Source organism: Rattus norvegicus, chromosome 10 (assembly GCF_036323735.1).
Source record: "Rattus norvegicus strain BN/NHsdMcwi chromosome 10, GRCr8, whole genome shotgun sequence".
NCBI classification, from domain to species: domain Eukaryota; kingdom Metazoa; phylum Chordata; class Mammalia; order Rodentia; family Muridae; genus Rattus; species Rattus norvegicus.
In genome coordinates this window covers 44397978-44418736 of record NC_086028.1, presented here as the reverse complement: position 1 = coordinate 44418736, position 20759 = coordinate 44397978, and the positions used below count along the sequence as shown (strand labels likewise).

The 20759-nt window shown below is 51.3% G+C and overlaps 1 protein-coding gene across 28 annotated transcripts in view; it reads left to right on the top strand.

The window, feature by feature from the left end:
* Positions 1 to 20759, top strand: part of Obscn (obscurin, cytoskeletal calmodulin and titin-interacting RhoGEF) — a 145590-nt gene that overhangs the window by 539 nt on the left and 124292 nt on the right. For 25 of the 28 annotated variants that reach the window (XM_063270118.1, XM_063270109.1, XM_063270114.1 and 22 more), the window contains exons 2-12: positions 2005 to 3007; positions 3611 to 3880; positions 4536 to 4796; positions 5158 to 5466; positions 5774 to 6040; positions 6632 to 6913; positions 8234 to 8509; positions 9429 to 9704; positions 10993 to 11268; positions 16554 to 16829; positions 18708 to 18983. In XM_063270118.1, coding sequence (XP_063126188.1) covers positions 2026 to 3007; positions 3611 to 3880; positions 4536 to 4796; positions 5158 to 5466; positions 5774 to 6040; positions 6632 to 6913; positions 8234 to 8509; positions 9429 to 9704; positions 10993 to 11268; positions 16554 to 16829; positions 18708 to 18983 — 3751 coding nt within the window. In that variant the 5' untranslated portion in view covers positions 2005 to 2025. The remainder of the gene's footprint in view (positions 1 to 2004; positions 3008 to 3610; positions 3881 to 4535; positions 4797 to 5157; positions 5467 to 5773; positions 6041 to 6631; positions 6914 to 8233; positions 8510 to 9428; positions 9705 to 10992; positions 11269 to 16553; positions 16830 to 18707; positions 18984 to 20759) is intronic. The other 3 variants (XM_063270112.1, XM_063270115.1, XM_063270116.1) reach the window with 3 other exon arrangements.

Below are 20759 nucleotides of genomic sequence, written 5' to 3'. Positions count from 1 at the left end.
ACAGCCAGAGGGGCACTGACACTTGACTCCAGGAAAGAATTTCCCGGGGAGTGGGGGAAGTCACAGGCCGGGGTCTAAGGTGAGGCTGAGGTAGCTCAGGGGTTGCCCTTGGAAATTCTTTCTAGAAGGGCATGGGGGCCACAGGCTTGCTCTCTTGGAGTGGTGTGGAGAAGAGGGAGGCCAGCAAGATGGAGTTCCAGGGAGGGAGGTAGTCCTCTGCTAAGGACTGAATGGTGAGAAGGCCATCAGGCCCCAGGCTTGCTAGGCCCAGTCTGTGTGTCACCTCCCACTTGGTTCATTCAGAAAACTGGCCCACCCTGCAAGAAGCAGAATAGCCAAGTTCTGTTAAAGCTGTGGAGGGTGTGGGTTATGGCCTGGCCCAGTTGCAAGAGCGAGTGGCAGGGGCTCCTGAAAACCACCTTAGGCAGTAGAGGAGTCCAAGTCACTGGCTGGGGTGAGGAAGGGGTGAGGAAGAGCTGACTTCCTAGGAAGAAGAAGCTCCTCTGAGAGGTTGGGGATGACCACCTGGACCCCTCTGCTTAGGAGATGCAACCTCCAGCCCCTTTGAGGCCTAGGAAGACTCTGGAATCTCCAATCCAGGGTCTGTGGACCTGCTGAGGCTGGACCCAGCTCCCTTTAAATATGTGTGTGACAGGCTGTTTGCACGCTCTTGTTCATGCGTCTCTGGCTGGGCCACTCCAGGCTATGCATAGGATGGTGGGTAGAGGCATAAGGTGCCCTGCCTTCTTCTGGGGACCTACAGACTGAGCTGGGGGGCAGACCTGTGGAACGGATGCTAAAGGGCAGCTCCAGGGGCTGGCCCCAGTTGGTGCTGCCTGACAGCACTATCCTAACCTGTTTGTGGGTGGGGGACAGATGTGCTGACTGGACAGTGAGTCAGCAAACCGGCCAGTGCTGCCCAGCCTGGTTCAGGATCAGTCTCCTGGAAGAGGATTAGGGGATTAGCTACCTGATTCACAGGACTGGGAGCTGGAGGGTCAGGGAGCACAAAGCCATCAACTGGCCAGTCCCGTATCAGGCAGACCAGGCTGAGAGACTGGAGGCTGTGTCCAAGCACAGCAGATGCAGAGGCTGAGGTCTCTGTTCTAGAGTACCCATGTCTGCCAGGGGTGGAGGAGGGTAGCTTGTTGAACCAGCTGCAGTGCCCATTGTTCCTATATAAGGCCTGGTGCAAGCAGGTAATTTCACCCACTCACTGGACCAGTGGCAGCTTGGCTGGGGCTAAGCCTTGAGTGGGCAGAGGCCAGCCTTATTTGGGTGCTGATGATTCCTAGGAGGACTGAGGCACGCAATCGTGTTCTTGCAGGGGGGGGTGGTCCAATTTGACAGAACCATGCTAAGGACTGAATAGTGACAAGGCCATCATCAGGCCCTGGGCTAGCTAGGTCCAGCTGGTCCCCAGCTCTTGTAGAGAGAAGCCGGTTGTACTGGTCCTAGACTATAGGGACCCTCCTGTTGCCCTTTGCAGCCATTGGCTACACTGCTCCTACATCCTGCTCTTACCTGGGGCCAGGTTTTCCCGCAGGATTGGCAGTTTGAGGACAGACAGGTGCCAGTGGGTTATCTCCGCCCAGTTAGCGAGGACACCTCTCTTGGCATGAGCACCACTTCCGGTGAGGGTGATGGCTTCTCTCCTTTCCTATTGGTTGAAGAACATGTCCCCTTGGGAGTCAAGAGGACTTCCTGGTTTGGAACTTAAGGGACATCACTTTGGGTTGTGAGACTGGAGTTGGGCATAGAGTAGAGGCACACCAAAGTAATTGAAGACACTAGATTTTTCAAGTCACAGAAAAAGGCCAATCTGAACTGCTGGACTTTGGAGCTGTTAGAGTGGGTTGGGAGTGGAGGAGGAATGGAGAGGTAGCCCATGTGGAGGTGTCCATTCGGTTAAATTGTCCTCTCCTGGTAACACTGGATGAGGAAGAGGTGCAGGCAACTGGCTCATCTCAACTCCATCACGACCTTCATCTCTGCCTTTTGCAGTCCCCCAACCCTGCTAACATCATGGACCACTCCTTCAGCGGAGCACCCCGCTTCCTGACGCGGCCAAAGGCTTTTGTGGTATCTGTTGGCAAGGATGCCACGCTGAGCTGCCAGATCGTGGGCAACCCCACGCCACACGTGAGCTGGGAGAAGGACCGGCAGCCAGTGGAGGCAGGAGCACGCTTCCGCCTGGCCCAGGACGGGGATGTGTACCGCCTCACCATCCTCGATCTGGCTCTAGGTGACAGCGGGCAGTACGTGTGTCGAGCGAGGAACGCCATAGGGGAGGCCTTCGCCGCTGTAGGTTTGCGAGTGGACTCGGAGGGCACGTGTGCCGAGCAGGCGCCCCACTTTCTGCTGCGGCCCACCTCCATTCGTGTGCGCGAGGGCGCAGACGCCACCTTCCGATGTCGCGTCGGCGGCTCACCGCAACCTGCTGTGAGCTGGTCCAAAGATGGGCGGCGCCTAGGTGCACCAGATGCCCCCCACGTGCGCGTGGAAGATCGCGGAGAGGCGAGCGCGCTTCGCATCCGGTCGGCAAGGCCTCGCGATGGTGGCACCTACGAAGTTCGAGCAGAGAACCCACTGGGCTCCGCCAGCGCTGCCGCCGCTCTCGTGGTGGACTCGGATGCCGAGGCTGCCGGACCACCCGGAACCTCCGTTGCCACGCTCCTGGCGCACCTGCAGCAGCGGCGCGAGGCCATGCGCGCAGAGGGCGTCCCTCCTTCTCCACCTGGTGCTGGCACGCGCACCTGCACGGTGACCGAAGGCAAACACGCGCGCCTCAGCTGCTTTGTGACCGGCGAGCCCAAGCCCGAGACAGTGTGGAAGAAGGACGGGCAGCTGGTGAACGAGGGCCGGAGACACGTAGTATATGAGGATGAGCAAGAGAACTTCGTCCTTAAGATTCTTTTTTGCAAGCAGTCTGATCGCGGCCTCTACACTTGCACAGCATCCAACCTCGTGGGCCAGACCTACAGCTCGGTGCTGGTGGTCGTGAGAGGTGAGCAAACTTGTAGCCCTGCACATGCGCAAGGCTGAAGCTCTTTCCCGATCTCCCCCACCACCACTCCCCCTATCTCCCGGCACCTCATCCTTTCACTTGAGCACCAGCTTCGTTTCCAGGAGATAACCTGGTGCAAAGATCTGCTAAGGTCGGGTGTCTACATCCTGAGGTGGAGGTCTGGGTGACTCTCCCCAAAACACACGGGCGAAGATGGCCTCTGGCCTGAACCTTCGTAGTCCCAGTCACTATCCCTACATCCCTCCCTGCACACCCCTACCTCACATAGCTATTGCTTGTTTCTTCCGTGTTCCACTTTCTCCTCTTACTCTCCACTCTGTCCCGTCAGCTCACTTACTCGACCATGCCCCTTCTTCACTTTTGGTCCCTTGGTCCGTTGAGGACATTTCCTCCCCTTCACCCCGCCCGCCAACTCCGATGGTCCACGCTTATGTGCCGGACTCCTCCCTTGCCTCCTTCTATCCGTTAGCTTCAGGTTCCCTACTCTTATTCCTCCTCACCCGTTCTGCTCGCTTGCCCTGTCCTACTCCTGTCGGAGCCCCGCCATTGGCCCCTCTTTCTCACACTGTCCCCCTCCCGCAGAGCCTGCGGTGCCCTTCAAGAAGCGGCTGCAGGACCTGGAGGTGCGAGAGAAAGAGTCTGCCACATTCCAGTGTGAGGTGGCTCAGCCAGCCACCGAGGCGGCGTGGTTCAAGGAGGAGACCCGGCTATGGGCCAGCGCCAAGTACGACATCGAGGAGGAGGGCACCGAGCGCCGGCTGACTGTGCGCAACGTCTCGGCAGACGACGACGCGGTGTACATCTGCGAGACCACAGAGGGCAGCCGCACGGTGGCAGAGCTCTCAGTTAAAGGCAGGCGGGTGGGGCTGGGCTGGGCTGGGCGGGGCCAGGAATGCAAACAAACCTGGGAGTAGAGGTGGCAGGACTCTCAACCAAGGGGTACTGATGGGGCCAGTTGAGTGTGGGCAAGAAGGCAGGTGACTGGGGCTAAGTTGAGAGGGACAGAGCAGAGGAGCCAGGATGAGGGGCAGACAGCGGGCAGGGCAGAGGGGATCTAGGATCTGGGCTGGGGGTGGGGTTGAGTGAATGTGTGATGGGTGAGATTGACAAGAGGGTGTTCACAAGAATTGGGGCAAAGAAAGGTTGGGGTGTAGGGGGCGGGCAGAGAGGTAAGAGGGTACAAGCAGTGAGTCAGTAGGTGGGGAGGTTCTAGGGCGTGGAGGAGGTTTGTAGTGGTATGGGGCTGGGGAGAGTTGAGCCTGGCAGTGCATAGAGGGAGGTTGGGCAGGTGTGTATGAGAGAGAGAGAGAGAGAGAGAGAGAGAGAGAGAGAGAGAGAGAGAGAGAGAGAGAGAGAGAGAGAGCTCGTGTGCATGAGAAGCAGGTGGGAGGATGGGGCTGGATACATAGGAAGGTGGGATGGAGGTCCCAAGAGTAGGGGGTGTGCAAAAGGAGAGTGGGGTCCACAGGAGGCTTGTCTTACAATCTTGACAATCTTCCTACTCTAGGAAACTTGACCAGAAAGCTGCCTCGGAAAACAGCAGTGAGGACTGGAGACACAGCCATCTTTTGGGTGGAGCTGGCTGTCCCCGAAGGCCCTGTCCAGTGGCTACGGAACCAGGAGGAGATGGTGGCAGGGGGCAGGATTGCCATCACTGCAGAAGGCACTTGCCACACACTGACCATCTTCCAGTGCACCTTGGAGGACATGGGTGAGGTGGCCTTCGTGGCTGGTGGCTGCAGAACGACTACCCAGTTCTGTGTATCAGGTAAGGGCTGGAAGGATGGTCTTTGCGTGGCCCTGCCTGCAGGGACACACCCACACTCCTGTCTTCCCTCCATGCTGTAGGCGTCCTTTACCAGTGGAGGTCCAAGGGTGGCAGAAAAGGGTGGTCGTGTGTCCTCCACTCCAAGTTAATTCCTCTCTTGAGGAAGGGACTTCCCACTTCAACTGGGTGGCAGCAGGTCTGGGGAAAGGCTTCTGAGCCCACTGATGGGGTGTGCTACCATCCCATCCACTGGAGCAGTGCCCAGGGGGAGACTCAAGTTCCACCATTCATTCGCTTTCTGGTGACCCCAGACTGGGAGAGGGAGCTCTCAGTTGGCGAGCTCAACCTGTTTTCCACACAGCACCCAGGAGGCCACCCCTGTACCCTCCTGCTGACCCTGTTGTGAAGGCCAAGACAGAGAGTTCTGTGACCCTTAGCTGGTCCCCACCACCCCATGGGGACCGCCCTGTCACTATTGATGGTTATGTGGTGGAGAAGAGGAAGCTGGGTGCCTATGCCTGGAGCAGGTGTCATGAAGCAGAATGGCTGGCCACAACTGAGTTTACTATTGCTGGCGTGGCTGAGGAAGGGGACTTCCAGTTCCGAGTGTCAGCCATCAATCACTTTGGCCACAGTCCTTACCTTGAGTTTCCAGGGACCATGCACTTGGGTGAGTAAAGACCATTTAGTAACATCACGGGGGTGGGGGTGGGGCTGCCACCTGCCCTTGAGTTACTTGACCCCAAAGCATGATTCTGACTCCAGGAGAGCCTGGATGATCTTAAGGGGACTCTCGATATGGGTTGGGAGAAGTTGGAGCCCCCTAAGATGTTGGGTATCCTAAGACAGGACCCAGGTCCCACCAGTCTCAGGGACTCTTTAGCTACTCTGTCTGTGTGGGGACAGGGAAGAGGAGGAAAGATAGACTGTGCTCTCTTCAGTCCCCAACTCTTCCCTTAATGCTGCTCGCTCTGCAGTCCCCACGCTGGCTGTAAAGACACCTCTGAAGGCGGTGGAGGCCATGGAGGGTGGTGAGGTCACTTTCTCCGTGGACCTCACGGTGGCGTCTTCGGGTGAGTGGTTCCTGGACGGGAAGGCCTTGAAAGAGAGCAGTACATACGTGATCCGTTGTGACCGTACCCGGCACATGCTCACCATCAGAGAGGTGCCTGCCAGCTTGCACGGGGCACAGCTGAAGTTTGTGGCTAATGGCATTGAAACCAGCATCCAAATGGTGGTCCGAGGTAGGCCCGAGTCCCAGAGTGCCATTTTTTACTTCTGCAGTGTGGTGGTGGGCAGGAGGGATCGTCTTTAGAGAAGGTTTGTCTGGAGGCAATGTGATAAAGGGGGCAAGGTAGCTTGAGGCTGTTCAGCCTAGGCTGGCAGTTGAGGCTGGGTGTGTGTGTGTGTGTGTGTGTGTGTGTGTGTGTGTGTGTGTGTGTGTGTGTGCGTGTCCCTGAGGTTGGACCATATCTCTGACTGCCTCTTCTCTCATTCTCTCTTCTGTCTATCTCCTCTCTGCCTATTTCTCTCTCCCCGCTCCTCTCCCCCCACACTGGTTTTCCCCATGCTCTCTGTCTTTTTACTGGTATCCTGCACTCACCGGTCCCTTCTCCCCACTCCTCCTTATCCCCCTCTCTTCTCTTGCCTCCCACTGACTTGATTTCCACACCTGCTTCTTTGCTTCCAACCCACCCCCTTTCCTGGGTCTCTTCCCTTTTATCTCTCTTTCTCTACCCTCACATCCCCTTTCCTCTCCTCCACTGTCTGTGACTCCTTTTGCCCACCTTCTTGTGGTCTCTTTGTCCTTTTGTTAAACCATCTCTGATGTGTAGGGGCTCTGGGGCTGCCCAGCAACAAGCTTCCTGCCGTGGCTGCCCGGGAGGTGCTGGCCCAGCTGCATGAGGAGGCACAGCTGCTGGCTGAGCTGTCAGACCAGGCTGCGGCTGTGACTTGGCTAAAGGATGGTCGTGAGCTGTCCCTAGGACCCAAGTATGAGATGCAGGTGTCGGCTGGGAAGCAAGCACTGCTGGTGCGGGATGTGGCACAGGATGACGCTGGGCTCTATGAGTGTGTTAGTCGTGGGAGCCGCATCACCTACCAGCTGTTGGTGCAAGGTGAGCACAGGTGGGCAGTAGGGCTGAGATCTGTCCTTGTGCCGCACTGTGGTTCTGGATGTTTATTCTCTGTCTGTAGTTCCAGGCATGCTCTGAGGGGTTCAGGGCAGTGGGGTAGCTGTTTTCTGGTGTGTGTGTGTGTGCGCGCTCGTGCACACATGTGCATATGTGTGCACATGTGTGTGTGTCTGTGTGTGTGCATATGTGGGTGCACACATCTGTGTGGATGTGCCTGTCTGTGTGTGCATGCATGTGCACCTGCGTGATATGTGTGAGCATGTGTGTGCCTCTGTTGGTTTGTACTTGTGCTTGGGTTTGTGTGTGCGTCTGTGTGTGTGTGTGTGTGTGTGTGTTAGTGATGGTGGGTAGCTCAGTTCTATAGGAAGAAGGACTTGCTAGCTGTGGCTGGAACCTCCCTGGTCTGGGCAAGAGTCAGGGTCCTGTGTGGTCTAAGTCTGGTCACCTACATCTATACCATGTAGGCTTCACAGACATAGCAGACGGCTATGTGGATACTGTGACTGGGTGCCCAGCTGGACCTCAGGGGCATGCGCAAGTGTGCTGGGGCAAAGACAGCAAGATGCTTGGGTCCCTCTTGCTACTGCTTCTTGCAGTATGACATGGGACTGTGGCACTGTCTGGGAGCAGCTTTGGACACCAGGCAGGGCAAGGGGACCTCCTATTGCTCCCTGCAAGAAGATGCTGCAGACTGCCAGGTCTGGCAGAGATAACGACAGCCTTCAGGGCAGTGGGGTTCCTCAAACTGGATCACTGCATGGGCGGGGTCCACACATATCTCCATAGATGAAAACTCTTTGCTCTCTTCCAGAGGCATGTGCGGCCATGTCTCACCCAGGCTCTAAAAACCTACAAATGCATACATTCCGTGCATCAGAATTCTTAGTAATGTGCATGGCTGTAAGCTTGGCCGTACCCAGAAGCAAAAGTCATGCCACGGTCAGCCTCTGGTTAGTAGAGAAAACCGGGGATGTGTTCATGAATGGGACTTTCCTCTGCGCTGTGGAAAGTGTTTCTGAAGCTGGGCAGATTAGGGAATGAGAGGACACTGTCTCTGCCTGTAAGGATTGGCCCAGTCATTTCTTGTGGCCCTTCCCTGCTGATCTGTTCTGGCCAGTGAAGAGCAGGCCATCACACATTCAGGTATAAGAAAAACCGTAGTCAAGCCACAGGCCATGGAGGATCTTCGTGGTAGGAATTGGAGCTGTGCAGAGCCCAGAGTTTGTTAATCAGAATCCGGAACTGAGGAATTTGTTAGGATTCTCTGAATCTGATTCTCTATCCTTGTCCAACTGTCCCCAGAGGCCAATTTGATGTTTGCCAAGAAGCAGCAGGCACGCAGCGAGGTGAAGGCAGAGGTTGGGGCCAGTGCCACACTGAGCTGCGAGGTGGCCCAGGCCCAGACTGAGGTGACATGGTTCAAGGACGGGAAGAAGCTGAGCTCCAGCTCGAAGGTGCGCATGGAGGCCTCGGGCTGCTCCAGGAGGCTGGTGGTGCAGCAGGTGGGCAAGGCAGATGCTGGGGAGTACAGCTGTGAGGCCGGGGGACAGAAGGTCTCCTTCCGCCTGGACGTCACAGGTGGGTGCTGGGGTTGCGCCCAGTGGGATTATTGGAGGACATGTCTAGGTATCGTGGGCTGGTATTTGTTCTGCCCTTAGACCTCAGTGTTGGTGAGTCTTCAGCTCTGTCCAGTAACTTGGCCACCATAAGATCAAAACAGAATGATGGCTGAGCCAATCTTTGGGAGTTTCCCTGCTGACAGCAACCTGGGGTGGTGAGCTTGCACAGCAAACAGATGTGGTGGCTCTAGTCTGTTTACTATGGACGGAGTCCTCTGGTTGTAGAGCAAGTCCTGCAGATGGCGGGTGATCCTTCTGTCTGTCAACTCCTATTTGCTGGGCCCCAGGGCTTCGGGAGTCCTTACTTGGCTCTGTCATAATTCCCATGTGACCATAGATGTGCATCTGATCTCTTCCACTCTGACTTTGACTTTGTAGCCACTCTGTCTTGCTTGACTCAACTGCATTCCATTCTCTTGTACTTGCTTTCGCTGTGGTCCAGAAAGATGTGGGTTGCTGGCTTGGGGATGAGGTAGCTATCCCTCCCTCCTGCTGTCTATGGTCTCTGCATGTAGGAGAGTTGGGAAGCTATGATGGCCTGCAGTTTCTGGGAACCCAAGGCAGGGAATATTTTAAAGGCAACTGACTGTGATGGCCTCAGAGGCTATAGTAGCTCACCTGCCAGCAAACATCAGAGCGGGTCTGGAGGTTCTTAGGGCAGTGACAAAACTGCGTATCCAAGTTTTCCACAGATGAAGCTTGACAGCACATGGCTTGGGTCACATGTGGTACAGAACTTGTTTATGATCACATGCTGTCATGTCAATTATGGGCAGTGCTGCCTTGGCAATCGCTAGACTTTGATGAACCCTGGGCCCTGGAGAAGGGTTATGTTTAGTCTAGAGTCTCTGACCTACTGTATCTCTATCTGTTCCCAGAGCCCAAGGTGGTGTTTGCCAAGGGGCAGCAGTCACACAGCAAGGTGAAGGCAGAGGCAGGGGCCAATGCCACACTGAGCTGCGAGGTGGCCCAGGCCCAGACTGAGGTGACATGGTTCAAGGACGGGAAGAAGCTGAGCTCCAGCTCCAAGGTGTGTGTGGAGGCCTCGGGCTGCTCCAGGAGGCTGGTGGTGCAGCAGGCGGGCAAGGCGGATGCTGGGGAGTACAGCTGCGAGGCCGGGGGACAGAAGGTCTCCTTCTGCCTGGACGTGGCAGGTCAGTCCTTTGGGACAATCCACGTATGTATTTATAATTTTTATATCTTCCTGGAGCTTTTTGTTTTGTTTTTGTTTTATGGTTTGTGGGTTTGTTTTTGTTTTTGAGACAGGGTCTCACTCTGTAACCTTGGCCAGCCTTGCCTGGAACTTGCTATGTAGACCAGGCTGGTCTCAAACTTAGAGATCTGCTTTTCTTTGCCTTTCAAATGGTAAGATTAAAGCCATGTGCCAGCATACGTGGCTTGTGAATTTCTTTCTTCCTTCCTTCCTTTCTTTCTTCCTTCCTTCCTTCTTTCCTTTCTTTCTTTCTTTCTCTCTTTCTTTCTTTCTCCCTTCCTCTTTCTTTCCTTCCTTCCTTCCTTCCCTTCCCTTCCCTTCTCCTTCCTTCCTTCCTTCCTTCCTTTTTCCTTTCTTCCTCCCTTCTTTCCTTGCTTCCTTTCTTTCTTAAAGGTTTTTAAGATTTATTTTATATGTTATGGACACAGCATTCTTCTTGCATGTACACCTGAATGCCCAGAGTACAAGAAGAGAGCACCAGAGCTCACATCAGATGGTTGTGAGCCACCATGTGTCTGCTGGGAATTGAAATCAGGACCTCTGCACTTGATCTTAGCCAAAAGGCTGAGAAGTGATGAACTCAGGACCTCTGAAGAACAGTCAGTGCTTTTGACCCTTGAGCCATCTCTCCAGCCCCCTTCCTTCCTGCCTCCCCCCTCCCTCTGTCCTTCCCTCTCTCCCTCTCTTTTTTCTTTCTTCTCTTTCTTTCTTTCCTTCCTTCCTCCCCTCTCTTCATTTTTATTCTTTCTCTTCCTCCTCCTCCTCCTCTTTTTTTTTTTTGTATTTTTGAGACAGAGTTTCTCTGTGTAGCCCTGGCTCTCTTGGAACTCATGTTGTAGACCAGGCTGTCGTTAAACTCACAGAGATCTGCCTGCCCCTGCCTCCTGAGTACTGGGATTAAAGTCATATGCTGCCATGCCCAGGTGGCTTATGAATTTCTTACTTTGCCTGATTTATCAAGTAAACGTTATCAGGGACACTTCAGGAGAAGCATATGCATTGTATTTGGTGTTATCTGCATTTGAGGCACCCCCTGCAGGACTTGGAATGTTCTCTGGGTGGATAGGGAGAATGACCTTCCCTGTGCTTAGAGGCCCAGGGCTTCTCCTGAGCATAGTGCAGAGACTGCTGACATTCTGCCCTCCAGCGACCCATCCAGGGTCTTTCTGGTTGCAAGTTTGCTCATCTAGACAGTTCCTCTAACTCTGAGTGTCTCTATTTGTCCCCAGAGCCCAAGGTGGTGTTTGCCAAGGAGCAGCAGGCACGCAGTGAGGTGAAGGCAGAGGCAGGAGCCAGTGCCACACTGAGCTGCGAGGTGGCCCAGGCCCAGACTGAGGTGTCATGGTTCAAGGACGGGAAGAAGCTGAGCTCCAGCTCGAAGGTGCGCATGGAGGCCTCGGGCTGCTCCAGGAGGCTGGTGGTGCAGCAGGCGGGCAAGGCGGATGCTGGGGAGTACAGCTGCGAGGCCGGGGGACAGAAGGTCTCCTTCCGCCTGGACGTCACAGGTCAGTTGGTTAGACATTTGACTATGTCATGGGACAAGCCTGGGGGAAGTGTTTCAGTGCGGGCCAGGTGCTGGGTGTGTCGTAGAGGATTCTGGAGGATTCTGGAGGGCATGTATTAGCTAGTTCTCCTTAAGTGACAAGTAACTTCAAACTCAGAGGCAGAAAGGATCAGTATGCTGTTGTCTCCCCTATCCATGGGCATGAGGTACTATGGTGTATACTGATGGCTCACCTATCCAGCGTGCTGTCACCAGGGCTGGGAATCCACGCTGGACTTGTGCTTGCGTCTGATGTCGCCACTGAGACATCCATGATGGAAGTAGTCGTGTGGGAGGAGGAGACCCTTTTGTAGCAATGGGGCTGACCTCAGAGCTGTGTTTGGAGACCTTAGTCTCCTTTTGCGGTCTCTCTTGCTTCACAACAGCTTGTAGCCAGGGTGGTGGTCTCCATGAGGGTCACTTGGGCCTCTTGTTGAGGTAACCAGATCTTCTTCCTTAGGGTACAGGAGCACCCAATGTTACCTCTGCTTGTGGCTTATTCAGAGCTGAGCAAAAGGCTTGCCTGGTCTCAAGAGCATAGAGAAGCAGACCCTGCTGTGGGTAATGGGGTGGTAGGTCTAATCATGGAGGGTCTTTTTAACCTTTTATCACAGAGTCAAGGCTTCCTTCTACTCTCTGTCTTCCTCTTATCTCTGCCTGAGGGTCACACATGGCTCTTGTGCCCCCAGCCATCACACATCACATTCAACATCTAAAAGTGGAAGGATTGGGAATTAGAGCTCTCTCTCTCTCTCTCTCTCTCTCTCTCTCTCTCTCACTCTCTCTCTCTCTCTCACTCTCTCTCTCTCTCTCTCTCTCACTCTCTCTCTGTGTGTGTGTGTGTGTGTGTGTGTGTGCGTGCGCGCGCGTGCGCACATGCACATGCATAAGCTAAAATTAGTCGTTTTTTCCTTTGCTTTCAGGGTCCTGTATCAATACACTGACTAAAATGTTCTCCCATGCTTCCTTCCAGTTGCCTCATGGCTTCTGACCTTTTGCTTAGGTCTTTGAAACATTTTTGTTTGATCAATCACTGTCAATTTTTTGTTTCTTTTCTTTTTAGAAAATTTTTTTTTGTGGGGGGAAGTTCTCACTATGTAGTCTTGGCTGGCCTGAAACAACAACAACAACAACAACTACTACTACTGCTTCTTCTCTTCTTCTTCTTCTTCTTCTTCTTCTTCTTCTTCTTCTTCTTCTTCTTCTTCTTCTTCTTCTTCTTCTTCTTCTTCTTCTTCTTCTTCTTCTTCTTCTTCTTCCTCTTCCTCTTCCTCTTCTTCTTCTTCTTCATCTGTGAGATGACCACACAGTTTTGTCTTTCAGTTGTGTATATGGCAGATTACATTTGCAGATTTATACATGTTGAACCATCGCTGCATCTTTAAGATGAAGACTCCTTGGTAGATGATTTTTTAAAGAATTATTTATTTCATATATAGGGTACACTATAGATGTCCTCAGATATACCAGAAGAGGGCATCAGATCCCATTACAGATGGTTGTGAGCCACCATGTGGTTGCTGGGAATTGAACTCATGACCTCTGGAAGAGCAGTCAGTGCTCTAAACCACTGAGCCATCTCTCCAGCCCCCTGGAACTTCTAATGTAGGGCAGTCTGGCCTCAAACTTATAGCGATGTGCCCAGCTCTGTCTCTGAAGTGATGGGATTAAAGGCATGTGTTACCATGCTTGGAAAACCACAGTGATTAAATATTGCCTGCACATATGTATGCCTACCATGTATGTGTAGCGCGGGGGTACAGACAGGGAAGGAAGCCCCTGGAACTGGAGGGACAGCTTGTGGTGAGCTGTCTTATGAGCACTGGGTACCAAACTCCAGTCCTTACCAAGAGCAGCACACGCTCCCAACTGCTGAGCCATGCCTCTAGCCCGGGACAACTGTAATTTTATAGTGGATTTGGAAATCGGGGAGTGGAATTCCTCCAGTTTTATTCCCTTCTCTTTTGAAAATGGATTTGTCTATTTTCTTAGACATTATTTTATCTGTATGGGTGTTGTACCTGACTATATGTCTGTGCAGCACATGCCTACCCGGTGCCCATGAAGACCAGAAGAGGGCATCAGATCCCCAGGGATGGGAGTTAAGGATGCCTGTGAGCTACCATGTGGCTGCTGAGAGCAGAACTCAGGGCGTCTGGAAGAGCAGCTAGTACTCTTCGCCACCCAGCTCTCTCTTTCTTTTTAAAAAGATAGCATAGGCCATCCAAGGTACCCTGACTTTCCCTGTTAACTCGAATGTCACTTCTCAAACTGTACAAAGTAAGGGTATATGGTTTATATGACCGCACTAGTCAGGCTTGGGAATGTTGCCATTTTAAGATGAAGACTTAAATCTGTGATTGTGGTAATGCCTCTCTCCATCCATTTATTTATCTGGATAGTTCCAGACTTTCAGTTGTTCATGAACTTATTACTAATTAGTGTCACCACGATGATGGAATTCTTCCTTAATTCTACCTTATTTTTTTAAAAAAAGATTTATTTATTTATTTATTTATTTATTACATATGAGTACATTGTAGCTGTCTTCAGACACACCAGAAGAGGGCATCAGACATCGGATCCCATTACATTACAAATGGGGTATGAGCCACCATGTGGTTGTTGGGAATTGAACTCAGGACCTCTGGAAGAGCAGTCAGTGCTCTTAACCACTGAGGCATCTCTCCAGCCCCTTATTCTTTTTTTTTTTTTCTTTTTTCTTTTTTTCGGAGCTGGGGACCGAACCCAGGGCCTTGCGCTTGCTAGGCAAGCGCTCTACCACTGAGCTAAATCCCCAACCCCACCCAGCCCCTTATTCTTTTGAAAACTTCCTACCTGTACATATCATGATCATATCCACTGCACTCCCTCCCCCAGCTCCTCCTGACCCCACCCAACAGATCTTCCATTTCCTTCTTTTCTCCCCCCATTAAGTTCAGTTAGTGCTGTCCTCGTGTGCATGTGCATTCACCATCGTCGGCTGGGGCAGGGGTAACTTAGCACCGGTGACGCTCTCAAAGAACAATGACTCCTAAGCTCTCAATAGCCATCAGATACCATGGCCACCCGGCTGATGCACAGGAAGAAGCCTGATTTCTGCGTGTTCATCTTGTACTTGCAACTGGGCCGAAGCTGCTTCTTAGTGCTAAATTCTCTTGTGAATCCCTGAGGATTTCTAGGTAGTAGGTAGGCCATTGTTCCTGATGGTAGAGAGGGCTGTACAACTTACTTCTGGTCTGGATGCTCTTGTGTTTAGGTTACAGACTCAGTCCTACTGACTGTGGGCTCTCCAGGATTTCTGTCTTCTCTTTCTCCTCTCAATGTGGAGTTTTCCGGGAAACTTTCTAGGTTATCTTATTTGTTTTGTGTGTGTGTGTGTGTGTGTGTTTGTGTATGTGTGTGTATGTATGTATGTATGCTATCTATCTATCTATCTATCTATCTATCTATCTATCTATCTATCTATCTATCTATCTCTCCGTTCTGGTTTTCAAGACAGGGTTTCTCTGTGTAGCCTCGACTGTCCTTGTAATACACTCTGAAGATCAGGCTGGCTTTGAACTCACAGAGATCTGCCTGCCTCTGCCTTCTGAGGGCTGGGATCAAAGGTGTGCACCAGGCTTATTTGCTGACACACAGTCATTCATGATGATTTTTTGAAAACCTTTGTACTTGTAGAGAGTGTTTTGATATTTTGCTTTTATTTTGGATTTTGATAAATTGAGTTATTTCTTATTTGTTTTTTTCCTAGTTTAGCTGATTGTTAGTCAGCTCTATTGATCTTTTCCAAAGAATCAACTTTTTATTTCCTTGAATCTCTGCACCGCTCTCTTTATAAAAGAAAGTTTATTTAAAATTGTCACCAACATTGTTTGCTGGTAGTGTTTGAGTGTTAGTGGCCTCTCTGAGCTGGGCTGTACAGTACATATTCCTCATCACAGGATGGTAGTGCTAGTCAGTAACCATGGATACAATATTTCCTCAGAGCCCTGAGGTAGCCCAGGTGTGCATGCCTTTCTCTGCATGGTGGCTGTGCTAAGAGATGCTGACACATTTCCAAGCCCGTGGTAGAATTTCATTCCCTAACTTGTTTGCTAAAACCTGTCTTCCACCATCCAGGGAAGCCTGGAACTCAGTAAAGACCTCCTCTTGCTCCATGGTCCTTGCTGGGGACAGTGCTCTGCACTGAAAACTCAGTGGAGACAGTCTGTGCATGCCATGCAGGGGTCACCACACATGCCAGACAATTCCAGTTGTCTGGGGACCTGGCCTGCCCTGCTCTGTCTGGGGCTGCTGAGGCACTGCTGGGTTTAAGGACCCCTTGAAGTGGAGGGGCTGAGGACCAGTGATATTAAGTTCCTCACATCTGGCAGTTGTGACCTGTACTCAGTTGTTTTTCTGGACCGTACATCTATTGTTCCTTAGATCACTGTAAACCTTTGCCATTTTCAGAGTCCCTCCTACTTTTTAAATTTAAGTTTTTTATAGCAGGAGGGGAGGAGCTACTGCTTCAATTGCTTTTATGATAAAAATGGAAAAGGAGCTACAAATCTGTAATTGGAAGTGCATTCAAAAGCTCATGCTCATTCTGTCGGGCCATCCTACACATCTGGGAGCATTTGGAGACAGCCAGACATGTCCACCAAAGGGAGTTGTCCTTTGTCCTTTAGATCCCTGGAGATAGGGACATGGAGGTGACACATTTGGCTTTTAGGAGACTAAATGGAGAACTGATTTGGACAAGGGGAGACCGAAGGTGAGGAGACCAAGTGTGAGGCTTTTCCTTACTCCAGATAGGAGATGATGAGGTCTGGGGAGAGACAGTGACAGAGAGAAGAGGCAGGGGTTTGAGAGCTCTTGCAGAGTGGAACAAACACCAAGGGGCATGGAGAGTAAGGAAGAGGGAGCTGTGAGGTACAGTGTAGACTTGGGCAACAAGAAACAGAGGAACAGTGATGACACAGTATCCAAAGTATTGAGGCAAACAAAGGTCAACTTCAGATTCCATACCCAGCTAAACTGTCTTTAAGAAGTGAAGGCAAAATAACACTGTTTCAAAAGGTACCTTCAGAGAGTTTAGTACTCACAAAAAACATTCACCGAGAGAATTGTCAACAGATATACTGCTCAGAGTGAAAACCTTAATCAGGACTAACAGAATGTTGTCTTAGAGTCAACAGATTTTGGGATCCAAGGTGGACTCTAATTTAGTTATAACAACTGTATGTCTCTGTTTATTTGTAGAACCCAAGGTGGTGTTTGCCAAGGAGCAGCAGGCACGCAGCGAGGTGAAGGCAGAGGCCGGGGCCAATGCCACACTGAGCTGCGAGGTGGCCGAGGCCCAGACTGAGGTGTCATGGTTCAAGGACGGGAAGAAGCTGAGCTCCAGCTCCAAGCTGCGTGTGGAGGCCTCGGGCTGCTCCAGGAGGCTGGTGGTGCAGCAGGCGGGCAAGGCAGATGCTGGGGAGTACAGCTGTGAGGCCGGGGGACAGAAGGTCTCCTTCCGCCTGGACGTCACAGGTGGGTGTTTACAAATGTTAGGAGCCTGGTTATGGCCAGGCAGCCCACTGGTTTCTCCACTGAGCACCATCTTTTCCTATCTCATATCCCCTGCCAGTCGCATCCCTGTGCCTGATCCTGGCCCATTTGGCGGATGTGTTCCTCTTGGCCAGGGCCTCCGTGTGCCTCATGATGTGTCTTCATGCTGTAATGTCCCATTTCATGTTCTCAGTGCCTGCTCAGGTCTACCACTGTACCTTAGTGCCATGGGCTCTGGTCTTACCTGTGTGCAGGGCTCAGCTGACCAATGTCTCTCTGTCTGAGGTCTCTCTCACTCACAGCTCTCTATGGTCTCATCCAGTCCCACATGAGGCATCTATTAAAGGGAAATTTTAATTCATGTTCAGCCAGGGTAAGGAGGACTTTTAATCACATAATCATATTTGAAACTGTATCAACTCTGAGCCACGGGCTGTGGGGGTTCAGTTAGGTGTTCTGAAATACTCTCTGCCCTTCTCCTGGATACTAAAGCAGAATTGAGACCATCAAGACCTTTCTCAGCCCAGTCATGCTGAGCTGAGACTTAAGGCAACGGAAACTCAGTAACCACCAAAAGTCAACGTGAGACAATGGCTCTTGGTTTGTTGATTCATGCCAATGAAAATAAGAGATTGGACACTTGTGGGAGAAAACAAAGTAGAAGCAGGTTTCGCTAAGAGACATTAGGCAAAAGTAAAAGTCCCCAGAGTGGGATGGGTTCTCAGAGGGGAAAAGGCATTGATCTTTGTCTGGAAGTTTCTATAGGACTTATGGCAGAAACTGGGCACAGACTGAGGCAATTACGTTTTAGTTAACCAATTAGAGCCCCATAGCCTATTACTGAACTCCTAGTCCAACCAAAGAGATCGCCTGCATTGCCTGCCCGCTTAGAGGTCAAAATGCCTCCTCTGCTACCTCTGACTGCAGCTCATACTTACTGACCCTGATGGCCTGCCACCTGCCGGTTGGTGATGTTGTCCTCTGACCTTGCAGGTGTCTCAAGTGATGTTATTCATGCTAAACTCACAGCTACCAAGAAGTAGCTATAAGTTGTTCTTAGTTAGTTCCCAGTCTATGGGATGGTCAGGAGTGACTAGTGACTTAACTAGTCACCAAGGACCCTTCTCCCTTATAACCCACATAAGTTAGCTTCGGCAGTTCAAGCAGGCTGCCCTAGTCTATGACATCATCTAGGCCCTAGTCTGTGCAGTGCTGTGTGTGTGAGGGGGGGGAAGGGGGAGAAGGAGGAAGAGAGGGAAAGAGAGAGAGAGGGAGAGAGAGAGAAGGAGAGAGAGAGGAGGGAGGGGGAGGGGAAGAGGAAGGAAGAAAGAAAGGGAGAGGTGGAGAGGAGGGAGGAGGAGGGGGAGAGGGAAAGGGAGAGCGGGGAGAAAGAGAGAGAGGGAGAGAGAGAGGGAGAGAGAAAGAGCATACAGCATGCATGCCTGCACTTCCTGCTGGTGCATGCTAGGTAAGTGCTTTGCCTCTCTGCTTCACCACATCCAAACTGAAGTCTTCTGTATGAGAATTCCCCTTTGAGTCTGATTTATGGTTGCAGGTGAAAAGGACAGAGCAGCCCAAGGGGCTGCAGCTCACTTGGCAGCCCTGACTTTCCGTTATCAAGTAGTGTTTATTCATAGTCTTTCCCCAGTGTCTCTGCTCTTCCTGAACTGCCCCTGAGGCAGTGGTGGGATGTGTGGACGAACTGTGGTTTTGTGCTAACAGGCCCAGGGCTATTTTTGGATTCAGTGAGTACAGAGCCTGGAGGGTGTTCACCACTCACAGCAGCCACATCCAGGTCTTTCTCTGTGTGACTTTCATGACTCAAATGGTTTCTGATTCTGTGTCACTATCTGTCCCCAGAACCCAAGGTGGTGTTTGCCAAGGAGCAGCAGGCACGCAGCGAGGTGAAGGCAGAGGCCGGGGCCAGTGCCACACTGAGCTGCGAGGTGGCCCAGGCCCAGACTGAGGTGACATGGTTCAAGGATGGGAAGAAGCTGAGCTCCAGCTCCAAGGTGCGCGTGGAGGCCTCGGGCTGCTCCAGGAGGCTGGTGGTGCAGCAGGCGGGCAAGGCAGATGCTGGGGAGTACAGCTGCGAGGCCGGGGGACAGAAGGTCTCCTTCCGTCTGGATGTGGCAGGTGGGTCTTTCTTTTTTCTTTATTTTTAATGTTCTGTAGTGTGCATATTAGACATTAATGTGAGACACTGCTGCCTTGTGACCTGTTTGCTCTCTGAGCTTGACCTATAATCACTGCTAGAGATTGCCGAACATATTCAGGTGCCTTGATTTTGTGAGATGCTTCTTATTTTTAAAAGACTTCAAACTTCTCAGCAACTCTACGAGGGAGAGTCCTGACCATTGCCATTTTAAGACAAGGCACAGATGGGCTCTGACTTGCTTCGTCAGAGCCATGATTTGGGTGGATGTTAGGTTCCCCCTGAAGACCTTGGCTCCACTGGTGTCTGCTGTAGCAGGTCTCTGGGGGTGTGAGTTTTTGAAATTTCTTTTTGTTTGAAAACACTGATTTTTGGCAGTTGTGTTGGTAATATCATGTCAATTTGACACAAGCCAGAGTCACTTGGGAAGAAGGACACTCAGTTGTGAAATGTCTCTGTAGGATTGGGGTGTAGGCAGGCCTGTGGGGCATCTTCTGAATTAGTGATTGATGTGGAGACCTCAGCTCACCAGGTGGAGTGCCTACCCCGGGTAGTGCTCCTGGGGTATTTACAAAAGCAGGTAGATATAGAAAACAGTTGTATAAATAAATCTTTTGCAACCCAGGACTGACTGTTCAGTGTGAGTTTTGACACACAAGACAGCTCAAAGAATGCTAGTTGTTACTAATGAGGCTTATCTTTTTCTTTTTCTTTTTAAAGATTTATTTATTTTCTATATAAGTACACTGTAGCTGTCTTCAGACACAGCAGAAGAAGGCATCAGATCTCTTTACAGATGGTTGTGAGCCACTATGTGGTTGCTGGGATTTGAACTCAGGACCTCTGGAAGAGCAGTCAGTGCTCTTAACCACTGAGCCATCTCTCCAGCCCACAAGGCTTGTCTTGACCGTGAGGTTGGAGCTGGAGTTACCTGTGAGTGGATGCCTATTTAAGTGGCACTGGCATATCCTGCATACAGATTAGTATTCTGAGAGTGTCAGGAATGAATATGATCTGAAATCATTCTTAAGAGAAGTAGAGGGTGGGGGTCAGCAAGCAAAAGGCAGGTTTACTTTGAAATGACTCCTGAAGTAAATTGTTGAAAAAAATTGCCAGAGAGCCTCTGGTGGAGAAGTTGGAAGTTGTCCTGAGTACATGTCTTCAATTTAAAGAGAGATGAAAGAATAAAGGAATCGTGGGTCGATAGCACAACTGGATTTAAGATCTTTCTTTGAGAAAGGGCTATCTTCAGAAATCTCGAACTTGGACAATGAAGGAATCACATGTAAAATCCCAATTAAAAATTCGGGTTAGTTCTGTACATTAAAAACGACATGAAAACCCTTTACATAGGTGAAAGAAAGAAACAAACTGATTGAGCAAGCCACGAGGAGCACTTCTCCATGGCCTCCATGTCAGCTCCTACCTCAGCTTCCTGCCCTGAGTTTTTGCCCAACTTTCCTTCATGACAGACGGTGATGAGGACACATGTCTTCTCCTTGTGAAGACATGTTTCTCTCTTCGCTTTAGTGTACATATTTCCTCTTGGCCCATCTTCCCATTCACTAGTCGTCTGTTCTAGAAAACACAATGCAATGAGGCACACAGACACATGGACATACAGACACACGTAGAGACACACACAGACACACAGAGACACACACAGTCACACACAGACAGACACACAGATACACAAACACACAGAGACACAGAGACACATAAACATGCACAGACACACAGACACACAAATAGACACA